The sequence below is a fragment of the Protopterus annectens genome, chromosome 2.part0, assembly GCF_019279795.1.
Source record: "Protopterus annectens isolate FY-2018-M chromosome 2.part0, PAN1.0, whole genome shotgun sequence".
NCBI lineage: Eukaryota > Metazoa > Chordata > Ceratodontiformes > Protopteridae > Protopterus > Protopterus annectens.
The window spans coordinates 121,691,798-121,711,123 of NC_056728.1; the positions used below are offsets into that span (position 1 = coordinate 121,691,798).

The 19,326-nt window shown below is 39.5% G+C and overlaps 1 protein-coding gene across 1 annotated transcript in view; it reads left to right on the top strand.

The window, feature by feature from the left end:
* The window catches only part of LOC122792709 (cubilin-like), a 3,134,001-nt gene that overhangs the window by 272,144 nt on the left and 2,842,531 nt on the right, over window positions 1-19,326 (top strand). The window contains exons 12-13 of the mRNA XM_044060295.1: window positions 32-218; window positions 12,631-12,749. Of these exons, the coding sequence (XP_043916230.1) occupies window positions 32-218; window positions 12,631-12,749 (306 nt within the window). The remainder of the gene's footprint in view (window positions 1-31; window positions 219-12,630; window positions 12,750-19,326) is intronic.

A 19,326-nucleotide genomic window follows, 5' to 3' on the forward strand; every position in this document is an offset into this window, starting at 1 on the left:
TGGCTGTTTTATGTCTTTTTCTTAATTTTAGGCAACATTGACTGGTTACATCTGTGTCTGTGACCCTGGGTGGACAGGCACGAACTGTACAGAGAACATAAATGAATGTGCCAGTAATCCCTGCCAGAATGGTGGTACATGTATTGATGGCATTAATGGTTATACCTGTACCTGCACAAGCACCTGGACAGGACCACAGTGCCAGACACCCCAGCAAGGTACTTAGAACACTAAGAACATTATTTTTTTTTTAGTTTAATTATTGCCATTGTTTAAATGGTATGGGCAACATAGTTCTTTACATTTTATCTGAAGGTATGATTTTGTTTCAGAATAAGGGTGTAAGCTTTCTCTTTGTGGTGCTTTTTGCTTATTTTAGTTGTTTTTTCCCTTTGGTTTATTGACCTTTCTATGGGGTGAGCATATTATATTTACTTGTAATATGCATTATGTTTTACTTTGTTTTATATACACATTTTATGTATTCTGTTTGCATGTTACAGTTGCTTTTGGGGAATATTGTGTATTAGTTCAAGTGTAGCATCTGGTTACTGTTAGTGATATTATGGTTTATTATTTTTTTTTCTTTTTGAGGGGGTTGCTTCTGTGAACACATTGTGTGATGTATTTGTGTCTGCATGCCAGTTGCCATTTTCTCTGATATAGCAACATGCTTTGTTAGTGGTTTGTATTGTAGTGCCAAGTTGTAATGTATTTTTACATAAATGCGATGGAGTTAAATATCATTTATTACATCCTTACTTGATGGAGAGAGAGAAGAGTCATGCAAGGACTACTGGAAATATTAGGTCAAACTATTTATGAATCCTTAGGAAATGGAGGGAAATATTAGGTTCCATTATGAGTTGTTGATCTGGAGCAAACAAACAAAAAAAAAGTAATAATACTTTTTGCAGGAGCCAATCTTCCCTTGTGCACAATCATGAAGAATCAAAAATAAAACTATAAATCATTTCCAGCTCAGTAACAGAAACAGTGCTGGCTAATGATTTTATATTAAAATTGGACCTCCCTCACCATCAAGCAAGGATGTAATAAATGACATTTAACAGAAAATGGTAGTTGAAATGCAAACACAAATACGCCACACAATGTGTTCACAGAAGAAACACTCTCAAAAAATAAATTAATTAATAAACCATAATATCACAGTCTGTCTTATTTACTTGCCATTCAGATATCATGATAAACTTTTTTAACAAAATGTACGTCCCCTCTACAAACCGTGGCATAAGACAGAGAGTGAAAATTGTCATCCTGTCTGTTTGACCTCATTTGTAAACAAAATTATGGTATCACTAATGAAGGAAAGAACTTTGAAGTGTTTGGAAGACAGAGGGATAATATGGCTTTGCTATGGGAATATTATGCTAATCCACTAAAAAGTTCTGTACTTACCTAGAATGGTAGCTCAGAAATTGTATGAAAGCATCTCATTTCTAATGTGCTGTCTTGATTAAGTAACTGTTTAAATACTGATGTTTTAGTGACCTCCAGGCAGAATTTTTCATTCCATCCATCCATTCAATCATAAATCCCTTTTTTCCCATTTTTTTGCACATGGGGTTGAGCTGTTGCATCAGCAGTGACCATTATCTAGAGCCAGTTTTCAAATTGCCAGGTGGCTAGCCCTGCTAAGGTTGTTATAGCACACACATACCGTCACACCTATGGCCAATTTACAGTGTCCAGTCCACCTACACATATCCTTTGAATGTGGGAGAAAAACGGAGCACCCAGAGAAAATCCATGCAAATATAGGAAGGACAAGTAGATACCATTGGCAAGAATTTAACCAAAGACCCTCTTGCTTTGAAGGGACCACTCTAATGGTTTCACTACTGAGTGTCCCTTGTGTGCTGTTGAATTAGCCACTGTTTCTTCTTAATTCTAATGATACAGTTCTCTGCAACATATTCCGTTGATGTTTGTAAATAGTGTATATGATAACATTTCTCTAATTTGTTACAAATGTGCTGCACTTAACTACACATTTACATTGTAAAATAAACACATTTGCCAAACTCTGCTTTTAGATGTTACTGCAGGTATACATGTGTCTGCATTTTAAATATTAAATGTGTTTCTGTCTTTGGCTTGGGTTGTGGCTGAAAAACTTGCCCAGAACCAGCCCACTTACCTGATTCATAAAAAGTAAATAAATGAATATGACATACTCGACAAAGGCAACAGATGTGGAATGGCACTTTAGAAGATGCTATTGAACAAATTAGGCTTAGAGTGGATCCCTAGTCATAGCACAAGTAAATCGAGCAGACAGTAAAACACTAGTGGTCATAGTAAACAGAATTCAGTTTGATGAAAGGATACAATCACTGGAATATCATGGGTGTCAGCATTGCTGCTAGGGCTTTTTATTCACTTTATAAGTGATATTACAGAAGATCAGGAAGAAAACATTTGCCTTAGTTCAAAAGTATGAGAAGATGTAGGAAGGGTGAAAAGCAATCAGGCATGGTTTAAGATATGACGGCTAAATTCCATACAGAAATGTAAACGACTGTATCTGGAAGTACACAGTAAGATCAGCAGCAGTAGCAATAGCAGATAAAAAGGTGTCTGGGTAGGCTGTTTGAATAACTAATGGTAAGTAAGCATGTTCAAGTGAAATATTGGGGCACATAGGAAAATACATCAACCGTAGAAATATGAAGATCCTTTTTCATGTCTGTCTGATCTGACTTTTGGGTTATGGAGTCACTTGTCAGATTTGATTCATCAACTGCCAATGCTCTTATCCTCAAGCTCCTTTAATTTTAAATCTCCTATAATCATATGTGCCCCTCCTAGTCCAGTTGTCATTTGCCACAATTGGGTCGAGTGATTCTGTGACAGCCAAGTTCTCTTTCTTATTGGTTATCTGTTAAGGATTATTTTGACTCTTTTCAACTCACTTTAGTTTTTCTTTCATTATATTAGGAATATATTTTCTTTTTCTCATAAAATAGATAATGCCTGTAATTTTCTTCTGGCCTCAGCTCCTTATCTCTTAGGCTTTGGCCAGGCACCTTTTCTACATTAAAAAATCTATTTAGGACAGTTAATACTTTCTTACTACACCCATACTGTTCTATTTTTATTGGTGGAAATATTTTTTTCTTTGAAATAGATAATTAAGATTATTTTTAAAAAATTACTAAATGTGACCATAAAATCCCACCCTATGACTGACTGAATTATTTATCTTTTTATTTGTATTTGTTTACCGAGGTTAGTGCACTGATCAATATTGACCAATCTCATTCTCAGCCCAGATGAAATATAAAACATTTCAAAAACAAAAAATACAGAAATGTAAGCAATAAATTAATAGTTCAGACTAATTACATAGAAAAAATCTGTTCATATACATTCCAGTGAACAAGCACAGTGCAATGTACAATCTAGCAGTATGTAATGTATAATATGCGCATTAGTTTCTAAAGTGGGTTAATCTTCAGTGAATCTTGAGAGAAGAGAGGAGAAGAAACTCTGAAAGGCTCTGTCCTGTATTGAAGCAGGAGCATTTTAGGTTTGTAAGTCCATGGGTAAGTACTAGGCTAGCTGCCCTTGTGGGCCATTTTAAGCCTAGCCAGTTTCCCTTTTTGTGCTTGGAATAACCTATCCCAATTGGTTATAGCTTGGTCTTACCCTTCCCATGGTTGGTAATTATATATTACCCTAATGAGAATAAATGGGATCATTCCGTAGATAATTTGAGGGGAGACATGCATATGGGGTAAAGCATTTAGGTGCTACATATCATAGTTCATAGTTCATAGTTTAGTACTAGGCTAACTGCCCTTGTGAGCCATTTTAAGCCTAGCCAGTTATCTCTTGTGAGACTCAAACCCTGCACCTTATGTTTGTAAGGCAAACACCTTAGCCATTAAGCCACCCTCCCAACCCATCGATAGTACAGGAGGACAGTCCTGGGCTAAATTTTCTGTTTTCCATCCATAGATCTAAGTTGCACTTGAAAATGGGCAGGGATGGACATTGTTTTATGTGGATGGGGAGTCTTTTCCATAACAGTGGTATCCTCTATGAAATATACATGTCCTTCCAAACCATTCTCCTGATATTGCAGAAGAGGTTTAGATCCCTTGACCGAGGATTTTCTATGCCATTTGACTTGCTGATGTGCAGTAAATCCATCAGCATTGTGTCAGAGGATGCCTTGTATGCCAGACATAAGTCACCTGTTAGCAGTCTGTACGATACTGAGTATAGTGACAGGGCTTTGAGCCAGTCCATGTAGGACATGTTGTTTAGGCCTTGTATCCTTTTAGTAAGCTATCTCTGTCGGTCTTCAGGTAATGCATGTGTCTGGACAGCTAGATACCAAAGAGGGCATTATATTCAATGATTGGCCTAATGAGGGCTGAGTAAAGGGGAACAATGACATCCCTAGATCTAGACTCAATCCCTTTGTTTATAAGCTGTGCAGTATAGAAGGGCTATCTTACAACAATGCACACATGTTGGTCAAAAGTTAGTTCACTATCCACGTAAGTTCCCAAATCCTGAACAAGTGAGTCAACTCTTAGGGGTGTATACTCAATGTGGTTGTTCCCTGGGGTAGATGACTTCCAAAAGGATGCAATAATGCATTTTTTGGCATTTAACTTCAGACCTCACGATTTTGGCACCATTTATTTATTTGAGACAAAACTCCACACAGCATGGCTAAGTCATTTGAGGATTCAATGACTGCACCTAGGTTGCAGTCATCTGCAAACTTAGTCAGCCAGACTCCTTTAGTATTGGTTTTTACTTCAGAAAAATTGATGCCAAACAGGAGAGGTCCCAGCATAGAATCCTGGGGGATTTCACTGGCGACTGTTCTCTTTCTGGAGGTAACTTCCCCTATTTTGATTATCTGCATTCTGTCTGTAAGTTTGGATGAAGAAGTACTGAGTTACATTCTGAATTTGGAATAAGTAGCGATTTCCTTAATGTCAGTGGGGATAACTTTCCAAAGAGTAGGTGCCTGAGATGAGAATGCATGTGCAGTGCTCTGGGGTTTGGTTCTAGGGGTAATGAGAGTTGATGTGGCTTGTCAGTAGTGTCTCAGGTTGTTTGAGGAAGTTTTTTTTTTTTTTTTTGATGTCTAGGTTCAAGGGGGGTAAATGTATGTAGTTGGAGTATTTTGTCAAGTTGGGATCCTAAAAGTAGGTTAAATCTTTGTTTTATGGGTAGCTGTTTGGCTTTTTCTAGGGTGATATAGTGATAATCACAGAATTAATCACATAGTGTAATGAATCAGCAGATGCTGCTGAAGAGTCTGAAGTGGAACATTGTTTTTCTTGGAGGCAGAAGCAAAATTTGGGAGGCCATATTCAAGTTGAGAAAGGCGAACTCCTTTGCCAATGGCTGCTCTGGCTGGTTGGGATAGAAAAGGGGAGATCGTTTTAGCCTAGAAGAGGAGGGAGTTTATTTTGGCTTTCACTTTGTCAATGTGAAAACAGAAATTTAGTGACTGATCAATCCATAGTCCCAGGTATTTGAAGTTGGAGGTTGTCTCCACAGAATGGTTGTGTAGGTCATATTAATTAAAGAATCAGGTGTATGGTGAATCTTCTGTAGAGTTCCAGAAAGCACAGTTTTGGTCTTGGTGGGATTGAGAAGTAGTTTATGGTTTATAAGCAAATGGTGGAGCTCATGTAAGTCTGACTGGAGCTGGCATGCTTAAGACTGGAACATTTGAATATGGGGCTGCTCAGTCTTTCAGGGTTTTGGACCCAAACCCTTGTCAGGTAGGAGGAACAAATTGATATTAAAAGGTAATTTGTCTCCTGGCCCTTAATCAGGTGCTTTGGAGAAACTGGAAAAAAGGAAAGAAAGAAAAAGAAAAAAAAGGTAACTTAAGAAAAAAAAAAACAATTATTCAAGACAGTCTGTGGATCCGAAGATCCCTAGAAAGAAAAGGGACTTTTCTCTCTCTACATCTGCTATGACATGCATGTCTCTTTTAGCTGATTCAGTTATAATGAGGGAAAATCACATTCCAAATCCCCCAGCATGCATTCATCTGAATGAGAGTTATCCTGCTTCTTCTCATCTAGACCATCTTCAGCTGCTTCTGTGAGATCCTTCAGGTCTTTCAGGAGTACCTCAGAAGCCAATTGGAAACCTACGATGAGGGCCTTTCAGAAGATATAGATAGAGCTAGGTATCTTTCCATTCCCCTCTGCTTCTAGGTCAAATCAGGTTGGCTCACCCTCACCTCTTTAGCTCCTTCCCTGATGCCCATTTCTGCACCAGTGGTCTCAAAGCCAGTTTGCTCTACAGAGCCTGTATATTCAACGCCAATAATTATATCCTTGGCTCTGACTGCAATGCAAATAGATGTGTCTTCTTCTGTACATCTCCCTAATGAAGAATCTGGGGAGTTATATAGAATGGGGAAGCTTGGTTACACCTTGGGTACCTTTGCTCTGAGATTGTTAAACTAGTTAAGCCATATGAAATACTTGCAAAGGGACCTAAGGCTATTGATACTTTGCATAAGTCACCTTCAAAGGACTGTAAGAAACAGTTAGGGGTGACTTTGGGGATAATGCTAAGCATTACAAATCTCTCACTATGCATCTGTTTCACAATGCAGCTGATGGAGCTGCCAGAATAGTGGTTACGGGCATCACCCTGTGACATCATGCCTGGCTTTGCTTATTTGATTTTGTGGACAACTTTATGGCATCCTTCACTAATACCTCCTTTCATGGTTCTGCACTCTTCACATCTTCAGTGAAGAAAAAACTTTCAAAGTGTGAACAGGAAGACAAGACACTGTCTGCAACAGGTGTCTTATTTGAGAACCCTCAATGATCCTTTAATAGGAATTGGAAGGCTCCAAGTCACTTTGGTTCAAAAAACTCCAGCATCAGCCCTTTGATTCCTACTTGGTCAGGAGTGGTCGTACCAGAGGTGGCCTGTTTAATGGATGCTGACCACGAGGTTGAGGGGTCCATGGGACCAGGAGACAGGGTTCCTTTCTCTAGATAGCAAATGTGTGGCTGTCCATCTTACAGGACAAAGAGTGATAAAGATAATATCTAGAGGCTAGACCATTCCCATTTCCCAAACCCCACCCTCATAGATTCTACCACTTCCAGATGTACCACCCCACTACTACAAAGCAGGCAAAAAGGAGATCTGTATTCTCCTTCAAAAAGAGCCCTCCAGGAGGTCCTGCAAGACTAGGAAGGATCAGGAAATTATTCCAGATTCTTTTTAGTTCCAAAGAAGAACAAGGACTACAGGCCAGTCTTGGATCTCAGTGGCCTAAATTTTTGTGTTAAAAAGACCCATTTAGAATGGTCACTGTGTATGTAGTTCAACTGCTCCTCAAGGAGAAAGACTGGATGTGCTTGATAGCCCTTTACATCAACATAAAGAATGTAGAAGAATCCAGGAGGTTCTTGTGCTTCTGGCTGGGAGCAAAACATTACTAATTCAAGGCCTTGCCCTTCAGTCTCATCACAACCCTCACTGGATGTTTACCAGATACATGGAGGTAGTCACATCCCTTATGCAACTCAAAGGAATTTGTATTTTTATCATATCTCAGTGATTGACTCCTTTTTGTAACAACCAGAGTCCTCACAGTCTGCCATGTATTGTTTTGCAACTGTGCCTATCATTTGGTATGTCTGTCAATCACGAAAAATCATGTCTTCAACCTACACAACAGATGAAGTTTATAGGTAGCTATTGGTGCACAAACAAGTGCACTGTAAGTCTACCTAGAAGTCTCACCATTAGAAAAAACTATGCAGCTTCTTTTACAGCAGGGTTTTCCCCCAGCTTCTCTGTTTCTCAAAGTGCTAGGGCCTAGGGCAGCTTCTACTATAATGATTCTCTACACTTGTTTCCACATCAGAAATCTTCAGTAGTTGCTGTCAACACAGTGATCCCAGTTGTCAGATATTCAACCGATTAACTCCAGCATGCATAACCCTCTTAACATGGTAGCTATATTCTTCTAGGCAGACCCTTTGTGATGTCACCCCCAGTAGCATTAGTACCACAAATGCCTCATGTCCAGGATGGGGGTGGGGCATTTCAAGAGAACAAAGGTCCAAGGAATTTTGACGTAAGAAGTGGCCACCGACCTTTACATCAATGTCTTGAATATAAAGCTGGTCCTCTCAATATTGCATTAATTTTATATCGCTTTCCTCAAAGTATGATTTATATTCAAGCACTCAATGTCAGTAGTTTGGCACATAAACAAACAGCAAATAACCAAAACTTAGCCCCCCCCCCCACACTCCACCCCTTGCAGAGAGGCTATGAGAATATGGTAAAAGGCAATAGGCAATTGATTTTCTCCATTCTCTAACTGCAACACACATTATGGGGAAGGCCATCTACCTAGCGGACTGGCTCTGCAGGTCTGTCCTAATGCCTCATGGGTGATCCCTAAATCCTTCAGTGACTCAGTGTTTCTCCAGTCACTGGGACTGGCCTTACTGCTATCCAGTTCCTTTAAAAGATGCTTATCATCACATTCCTATTCATCCAGATTTTAGGTGTATCTGGATCACATTATCAGTTCTCTGCCTTACTATTTGGGCTGTTCACTACTCCGAATGCTCACAAAGTGCCTAGCTCCTCTCATAGCCCATTGCAGGCATCAGGATATTCTCATTTTTTTCATATTTAGAAGGCTTGCTTACCTTTAAAGAGTTTTTTTTTCAAAAGTGTCAGGAATTTCTCACTTGGGTGAGAGATCTCCTACATAGAATGGGATTCCAAGTGAATATTCACAAGTCTTTTTTGACTCCATCACACAGGATTGTATTCTTGGGATGTCTGCTAGATACTTCAGTACAAAGAGTTATTATTTGACAGCAAAAAATAGGTCTATATTTAGACATTGTCAGTGGTTTTCCACTCAGAGTTCAGTCACTTTGAGGAAATACCTTAAGATTCTGGGTCTCATGACTAGGTATTTCTCATGAAACCTCTTACATGACTCCACATGAGAAAGATACAATAGTATCTAAAGTTTCTTTGGTTCCAGCACCAACATCCATTATCTTTTCAGGTTTTAGTTCTTGGATTTGTGAGAAGAGAAATCCCTTGCTGGTGATATCAGGTATCCCTGAATCTAAGTCTCACCTTCTCCCCTCCTGCTCCAAAGCACTCAGTCACAACAGATGCCTCAAACATTTCTTGGGGAGCAGTGTCAAAGGGGGTAAAAGTGCAAGGCATTTGGGAAAACAAAGACAGCCACTAGTACATAAATGAAAAAGAGATGCTTGCCCTTGTAAAGGCACTCAACTCTCTGAATCACCTTTGGTCCCCTGGACCAATTCAAGTTATTACAGACAATACCACAGTGATGTGGTACATAAGCAATTAAGGGGGAACCATATCTTACCCCCTTTGCAAACTAGCCATGTTAGCATGGGATATAGCTTTACAGCACAGTCTCACTCTACAGGCATCCTGCATTCCATCAGAACAAAATTTGTGACAAACAGGCTGAGCAGGACAAAGGCAGACCCTCATAATGGAAACTAGATCAGGGGTCTTCCAAGATTTGATCTGTCTGTGGGGAGTTCCTCAAGTAGACTTTTGCCTCCTCTCTGGACAGTCAGCTTACAAAATTCTGTTCTAGGAATCCAGGGAAGAATGCTTGAAAAACAGATTCCTTTTTCTTTCCTTGGGCAGGAATATTCTTGCATGGCTTTCAGCCCTTTCCACTGATATCCAGGGTACTTCTGAAGATTCAGCAGGAATCATCCAAGATAATTGTGGTGACTCCTTTCTGGTCCAGGCAACAGTGGTTCTCCCTTCTCTTTGGATTGTCCAGGAGCAACTATCACAGGTTCCTCAAAGTTTGAAACATCCCAACCTGCAGCAACCTCATCTGATTGGGTTTTAATATCTTTTAGGGACTTGTTTACTGAGGGCATGCAGAAGGTATTAATGGAGGCAAGAAGCCAGCTACTAGAAAATCATATATAAGCAAATGGAAAAGGCTTTCTAGTTGGTGCCAACAACTTAGCCATAACCCAATCAGGACTGATGTTAGTCTGGTTTTGCAGCATTTGTGTGAGTTGCTATCTTATGGCCTTTCTTACTCCTCTATCAAGGTTAATTTATCAGCCATTTCAGCCTGTCTGCCCATGAATTTCCATATTTCAGTGCATTCTCATCTCAAAATGCTTTTGAAAAGGGTATTACATAAGTGATCTCCAAACCCATGACTCCTCCCTGGGATCTTAATCTTGTGTTAGAGAAGCTAACACTTGCTACATTTGAACCAGCTTATCTGTCTGACTTGAGGTTCTTAACATGGTAAACAGTTTTATTGATTGCTCTGACTTTTGCAAGACTAATATCTGTGTTGCAAGCTCTTATGGTGGGTCAGCCTTATCTCATTTCCAACAGAAACAGGGTCTCTTTGAGAACTAGTCCTTCATTTATGTCTAAAGTGGTATCCATATTTACTTTAAGCCAAACTACCCATCTCCCTGTCCTCTTCATTGAATCCGAAAATGGGGGAGAAAGGATAATTCGTACCTTGGACATTCACAGGCAACTCAGGTACTTGCCTGACAGAAGAAAATCTTTTAGAACTTCCTATCAGAAAGTAGGAGAAAGGGACAACCTGTGCCAAAGCAGACTATTTCCAAATGGTTGTCTCAGACTATGACCTTTTGTTATGTCCACCATAGCAAAGCAATCTCAAGCAGGGTCAAAGCACACTCCACCAGGGTCTTGGCTTCATCAGTGATGTTTTGGAAAGGGTTGGACTCTAGGATTATTCTAGAATCAGCAACTTATTCCTCTGTACACTTTTGCAAAGCACTACAAGCTAAAATCCTTTTCTAGGTCTAGGTCAGGCATTACTAAGACCATTCTCCACAGTCTGTTGGATGCTTCCTCTTCCCCTGCTCAGCTGTTCTAAGCTATAGCAATTTACGGGTCCATTTTATATGATCAGCTTTTAAAAAATTCTAGCTGTCTGACCCAGCTCTGTTAGAAATGCTACATCTAAAGAAATCCCAATCCCTCCGCACTACACACTCCAGAGACCTCAACCTCATTACCACAATCAACAGAACAAGCTGGAGGGACAGGTTCATATCCCAGAGACTGCCCATGCTATGGAATAGACTTCCCATACATATCAAGCAGAGCGTCTCACTGGCTCTCTTCAACAGAAATCTTGATGAGTGGATGGGAAACAGAAAATTCACCCCAGGGATCAGTCCAGTGGCTCTACTTGACAGAGGCTCTGGGAACTAAGGTCGAGTGGCACAATGCCAGGAAAATCCTATGGGCTAGGCTTGTAACAAGCTCCAGGGCCATTAGCCTAGTACACACCTATGAACCTATGTGATCAACTTTTTTAAAAATTAAATAAATTGTACTGAGATTGCGATACAGTGGGGATTGGGGAATTTGCCCTTTTCCCCACTGTAGTGCAATCTCAGATTTGGTGTATGTAATTAGCAGGGGGTGCGGGGTGCAGGTTTCTAGTTTCCTGTGCATGTTTGACCTTTTACACAGTTGATCACATGAATTCAATCACGTGAAATTCGATTTTTAAAAAGTCAGTCATACCTACCCATATAGTTAAGGCTACTGCAGCAGTGATCAATCTGATGAACATACTACAGTTGTGTAAGTAAACTTACCATAACAGTAGATGCTTAATGATCACTGCTGCAGTAGCTGCTCCCTCTCTTCATCCCCCTTATTTGTTATGGAGTTTCTATGCCAGTGTTCAGACATTTGTTTTTCCTAGCAATGTTCTCTCAGGGCTTAGCCGCCCTCTCTCAGTTGGCATTTTAGAGACCACAGTATCAGAAGGACACAAGGAAGTAAGAAGATTGCTATGAGGGCAAAATAAATGATGCATGGGACACATTAGAATCTATGTGAACAGAGAATGGAAGAACTTAGTACATGTATTTCTTAAGAGCAAGGACAGAATGGTGGACATAATAGAAACTTTTAAGCACTTTAGCAGAGTACTTGGAATCCAGCTGCGTATTTTCTTTCAAAAAAGAGAATTATGAGAAGAGGCTAGCATAAACTGAATTAATATGGTTGACAGATTTCTGGTAATATGAAACACTGCTGTTTCACAGAAATGATGGTTAGGTAGGGTTAAGGAAACAGCCTTCTTGAAGACACAGTGAGATTAAAAACAATAAAAGGACTGAAGAAAACATGAAAGAGACAAGAAATATTTCTCATGAGAAATGAGGTTAAAAAAGAGATGAGCCATTGGTTAAGTAAGGATTTACAATGTATGCACTAATGGGAGAAATGGATAGTATAGATGGGCCAGTCATTCCAGTCCTAATCTGTCATCACAGTCTGGTTCTGTGTGCGTATAGAAGGTGGATCCATTGTAAAAAAAACACTGCAAGTGTGGAGATGGAAAATCAAGTAAGTAGATTATCTTTCCCTAGAGTGTAGGAGAAAACATTTATGATACAGCTTTTAAAACAGAAGTGTAAGGTTTCAGATTTTAATTTTAGAATTCGACATAGCATTTTTATATAAACACGTTTAGGTTAAATATCTTAAAAGTACCCTGTTTAACATGTAATACCTAATAATATAACTTTTTTGCAGTGTGTGGTGGCTCTCTGTCTGGACCTGCTGGAACTTTCAGCTACCCCAATAATCCTGGCAGTGACCAGTATGACCATCAAGTTAGCTGTGCTTGGGTTGTGAGAGTTGACTCTAACAAGGTAAGTTCTAGACCAATATGTGTGGTTAAGCAATGCAAAATATTTGTGTAATTGTGTTACCTAGTTAAATCCTGCTGAGCTGACAGACCTTTTGTAGAAAATACCTTGTTAGAAATAGTTCACATTGCAAACACAGAGGCAGTTTTAAGCTAATTGGTCAACCCCATTAGCATGTCTTTCAAGGTGGAAGGAACTAAACTGATGTGGAGATGGAAGCTATGCCCTAAGAGCAGTCAGAAGCCAGGACTGAATGCTAAGAGGCAGCCAGTAATAAGTACAGTATGGATATGACACCCAAGTAATATGTATTTAAAACTGACATGCAATAGCCATTCTAGATATTTAAAATCTCAGTGATATTCTTTTTTTCTAGAAAGCATGTTTTGGGTTTAACGCATATCCTTCAAGCGATGCTAAACAGGCTTTTCCTAGATTCATTTGTGGTGCTACACATCTAAAGGAATATAAAAGAAATTATACTACATGAGGCATTTGGAAGAAGATCTGCCTAGCTTTAAATATATACATATATGTGTGTGTGTGCTTGTGAGGGTGCGTGTGTGTGCATTCGTGCGTGCGTGCGTGTGTATGTATGTACATATATATATATATATCGTTGTATGTGTGTGCATGTGTTAGTGTAGATCACTTCTCCAGTGGTTGATAACCAGTTCATTAACAACAAAATGATCAGAGCATTTTTGTCAGTGACTCATACATCAACATTTTACAATGTGTTACATCAAGATCATGTAACAATGAGGATTAGACGATTACTTTTTTTCTCCACAATTGTTTGATCTCAGAGTTAATCTGTATAAAGACAGGGTGAGGCTTGCTCACTTGATAAGCACTGTAGCCCAGAGGTGCTGCAACAAGATCATGTAACAATGAGGATTAGAGGATTACTTTTTTCTCCACAGTTGCTTGATCTCAGAGTTAATCTGTATAAAGACAGGGTGAGGATTGCTCACTTGATAAGCACTGTAGCCCAGAGGCGCTGCAACCATCTGCACGTCTACCAACCAGAGTTCTGGAAGAGACTTGGGCTGCTTGTATGACTGGCTGAGACGGATAGGATGATGGTGCCAGTGGCCATATCTCCTATCCATGGGAAAGGTGTTGGAAAACTTAGTGCATTTGAGGCCACTGGTGACCTTGCATGTCATAGTTAATACAGGGAGTCAGCGATGATGTCCCAACATAATTTTGCTATACACCTCCCACATAGGGCAATTGACTGTTATGACAACTCCTAGGATCAATGATTGCTGCTGTCTTTCAGATTCCCCTCACTCCTTGGGCATAGTATCATTGAAGTTGACTTTCCAAGGAGTTGGGGGCCCACTTGCTGAAGGGTTACATCTGGGTTACCTGGTGCAAGCAGATTGGTATCTAAAGTTAAATGAGCGGGAAGCCAGAGAAGTTCAGCCTGAGGATGGACAGGGTTGAGGGGGACTGATGTCTTGTGAAGATTTTATTTAATTTCAGTAGTGTGGATTTCAGTGATATATGATTGACAGAATGAGAGTGTATGAAAGTTCTATCGATTACTTATCATATAAAACCATATACATGCTCACATATGTCATTAATTAAATTTCTGATCTTTTAGAAAAAAATAAGTTCTGTATACCCTTGTTTACTGTGATGGCGATCTTCATATGAACACTGTACATTGAAGAGAGTGCTGAAATTGAACAATTTATATAATATTGCTTTGATTATATAGTATAGAACAATATATGTGATGTGCAATGTTTGTAAATGTGAATGTGTTACTATGGTTTGATTAGTTTTATATTGCCTACGTACAAGTGATAATTCAATATATGTGTTAAAAAAACACTGTACATTGTGATGTATGACTCATGCTTGTATTCCCCATAGTGTACAGTATCATATACTTGCCTGTCTGCACCATACATTTCTTCCAGATTCATATATGGCCAACAGCTTATTGTTCTTAACTGTGAACTGAATCATGTTCTCTTGATGTGTAGACTATGAGTGAATTGTGGTTCCCCATTAATGCTACACATTCAGGTTTTTATTTAGAGTACTCAGAATGTGAAGGGCCATCTCCACAAACTCTATTCTTTGCCCTAAGATGTAGCCTGCTGTGTAGACTCCCAGGGTGTCATGCGTATCTCCTTTGCATGGGTGTTGCAGGTCATTGTGTCTATGTCAGTTTAAGAATTCAGTGGGAGAGTCTGTCAGTTGTAAAATGCATTAGGTCATATGTGGTATAATGACAGTAGTTATGAAGATCTCACAGACATTGTTTAAGTTATATGCGTACTGGAATTAGGAAGAAAATATAGAGGGGTCATACTGTTGACAGATTTTCTTGTATTAGCTTCTGGTAGATCATATTCACTATATAGTTTTGATGAACCTTTTTCAAATCCACAAAACAAGCAGCATCAGAAGTACTAGATCTAAAGACCTAAATTTTGCCTGTAATAGAAATAGGACATGTTGTAGAGACAGATATGTATCTCATAGAATTCCCTTTCTCTGGAACAGGCACCCCATCCTTGTGAAATAAAAGTTTCTCTTTAACCCTGTTTAAGTGTAACTTGGACCATTGGATGGGAAATTGAAAATTCACCCGTGGTCTAGCACCCACATGACTGATGGACAGAGGCAGTCAGTACATCATGTCATAACCAGCAAGCACCCCTGTATAAACATCGAAAGCACATAACTTGTGGGATAAATTTGGGTCGCACAGCTAGACGTATAAAGGCCCTTGTTATCGTTAGCCTAGTATACTCTTATGAACCTATAAGTTCTTATTGAATTTAGAGGTGCACTTTCAGTTTTGTGCCCATTATATCAGGTTGTCAATGAACTGCCTGTATATCTGATGCTGTGACATTACACAAGTCCTCTGTCATAATGCACTATGGACAAGAGAGAGGGAGATTAGACCTTTTTTTTTTTTTTTTTTTTTTTTTTTTTGCTGTGTCTCTGTGGATCTGGTTTCTGTTTCAACAGTAGTTCTGGATGTGTTAATGCTATAATTTGCTATCAAATGTTCTGGATTGAATGATGAAGGGGGATGTCTAACATATGGTGATACTGCAGTTATCCCTTCAAGCAGGAACTCACAGAAGTTCAGAAATTACACTAGATTAAGTATAGCAGGCTTTGCTCATGTCCCCATATAGTGTAAGAGTATTATGTAAGGGTTATTAAGGTGGAGGAATGAAGATCTTTCAGGAAATTAAGAATCTGCAGTCGATATTAGGGTTCCTTTTGAGAAATGGAGCAATCAACAGACAAGAGAAGATAAAGGAAAAAATGGCATGGATGGTAGGAGAAATTATGGTTGTATCATAGTAAGGAAATTTGGGCTGTATGTTGTTTTTGCTGGATAACAGTGGATGCTTTAAGGGAATGGGGCTACAATATACGTCATTGAAGATGAGACCTAAGGAGATAGAAATGGGAGGATATGGAGTAATGGGGCTTTACTGGAAAAAGCTCACCAATACTCTGCCGCAGCTTGCTGCTAGGGAAAGGTTAGTTTGCTTTTGCTTTCTTGTATTTTGTATTATTTTATTGCCTTCTGTTTTGTATTGAATTGTTTTCTTTACACTGTGTTTTACTTGTATTCTGCTTGTAATTGCATATTTAAAATAGGAAAGAGACCACAGCTGTCTCTGTTATGAGTCACCCAGAAATTAGAATAGGTTAATTAAGGTTAATTATCCGTGAACTGAGGGTGGAGCTAGTATCTAAACTTTCTATTTAAGGAGTAAAATAAAACATTTCAAGGCTTTACTTGAAAAGCTCACCCAGACTCTGTCACAACTTGCTGTGAAGGAAAGGTAAGTTTGCTTTTGCTTTCTTGTATTTGATATTACTTTATTGCCTTCTTCTGTTTTGTATATTGTGATTTCTTTTTTTTTTATTTGTATTCTGTTTTTAATTGCATATCTGAAATAGGAAAGAGAATACAGCTGTGTCTCTTGTGAGTCACACAGAAATTTAATTTTTCCCACCCTCTCACCTTGGTGCTGTGCTTTTAAACTCAACTTTCTTTCTAGTTGCTTATCCCTTATGTTAATTTGACCATGTGTTTCATTCCCTCTCCCATTTCATTGGCTGTTGTGAGTAAGCACAAAATTATCATTTTGGGAAATCACTTCCCTTCAACTATTTAAATTTATTGGCCTTCCGACTGTATTCCATAGTACAAGAATACAAAGTATCCAACCCCTTCAAGTCTATCTTGTTCTAGTGGCATTCCACTTATATAGCTAAAGTGTAAGTTATCCCCTCTTTCATATCTAACTGCTTATCGAACACTGCAGCTCTTAGTATATTAAACCATTTTCTACCTTACCTTTAAAATCTGCAACATCTACTCCAGTACCACCATTCTCTTATTGGAGAGCCCACATTCTGCCTTTCAGTAGTCATCTTGGGATTAGTACTTCTGTTTTGCTCCTGGTGAGGGAAGGATCACAGGGACATTATTTCTTGGAGACTGATGATCACCAGAAAGCCTAATAACTGCTTCATAGGTGCTGGCTTGGAATTTGTGCTTGCATTTTGCTCCTGGTGAAAGAAGGAGCAGAGTGCATTAATTCCTGACTGTTTCTGGTTGGACATTGTGTTTTTGTGCTTGACGTTCCTGATTGGTCTGGTTGCTATTCAAGGCACCTACCATAAAAAAGGCTACAATAAGTCTACATACCCTTTTATCATCTGGGACCGCCGATCAGGCTGTGGCCTACTTCTCATCTTGGGATTGGTGCTAATGCTTTGCTTCTGGTGAAAGCAGAAGCAAAGGAGCATTTTATCCCAGCAGAGTGAAGCTGTGGTGAGAGCAGCACTGGTAGTAGCCACTCAGTAGCCATTCATGCGAGCCCCCTTTTTTATCATTCTTGACAAACTAATTCTTTGTTTTCAGTAAGCAATGCTTGATTTGTTTCTAACTTCAGAATTTCTTCCTAAATACTTTATCCATAAATCATCAAGGTCTACTTATTAATTTCCCCTCAAGTATTTGGTAGTGTCCTGCATAGACACAGACACTTTGAGTGACATTTTTCCTGCAAAACCACAATTGAAATGTCAACAATACCTAGTTGCACACAGAACAACTAGTTTGCAATGACAAGCATTGACCCTATAGTTGCAAACCGGATACTCCTGACATTGCTTTATATACTCACTCTAACTGTCTAATCAATATAAAAGGGTCTGTTGTCATGGATATGAACTTTCCCACTATCTCTGTTACCAGCTTGGTGGATATGGGCATAATGAGGCAATATAGAAATTGCCTCATGTTTACTGACTAACAGTTAATTCTCAAACAAACTATGATATATGAAAGATGTATTTACACAATGTCAGTGGAGGCAAAGCTCTCACATAAAAGTACTCCTAATGTCAATAAGGTTGTCAGTAGTACACATGCTGCGCTCATCACACACAATTCAAAGCAGACATACAGACCCACGTATGTTGAGGCACTTAAATGTAACCTTCCTAAACCCCAAGATGAAGTACACATGACAACAGCCCTGAATGCTCTCTTTCAAAACAACACTCACATCAACACATGCAGCCACATCTCATGGTCAAGACTCTCAGTCAAGAGGAGAAGGTTAACAACTGCACCACACCACACTCAACACATAGTCCTTCAAAACCCATTCTACCAAAACCCACACATAGAAACACAAAAAACACACCCGTATTCACAGAGGCTCTCAATAAAAATCTGCCCAAGCAACAGAAACCTCCCAAGCTGAAACGCAGGCAACCACCACCCCCAGCACTACCAAAATGACACATAGCCTATAAAATCAGTGTGCCACTCAACTTCGGTCCATAAGGCAAAACAACATACCCAATACACTAGTCATAGGTGACTCTATAGTCAGGCACACTGTTGTCCCAGTCACCAGACTAAACAAGGAGAAAGTTACTGTCAGCTGCCTGTTGGGTGCCAGGATTCGTCACATAATGCACACACTCAGGTCACTCCACAAAAAGTACAAATACGACTCTGACATTGTCCATGTTGGTGTGAATGACCTGAGATGTACCTCCCTGGACTACATGAAAAGAGACATGGAAGAGCCCTCTGATCTTGTAGCCCAGGCAGGTATGACCCTAGCCCTGAATAGCATCCTGCCATCTCCCAGAATTATACCACAGTACAAGGACAAAATGATTAACTTCAACAATTGGCTAAGCTTCTGGTGTCATTCTAAGGGGATCCAGTATCTGTCTGCCTGAGACGACCTGGTCGACAGACCACAATGCTTTGCCAGAGATGGCCTGCACCTGTCACCCCTGGGATTCTGGATACTGCCTAAGGCTCTTCCCACCCCTATAGTGCCTTTTTAGGCAAGGTTCAAATGCCAAATTCACCACCATAACAGGTACAAGCAAGCAAACTCTGAGGGTAATGCTACTCAATGCTAGATGTCTAAACCTCAAAATGCACTCACTTGAGGTACTTCTTAAAATGGAGAACATTAACATCGAGGAGGTTATAACCCCTCTTTACTCATCACTAATCAGGCCCATAACTGAGTATGACACC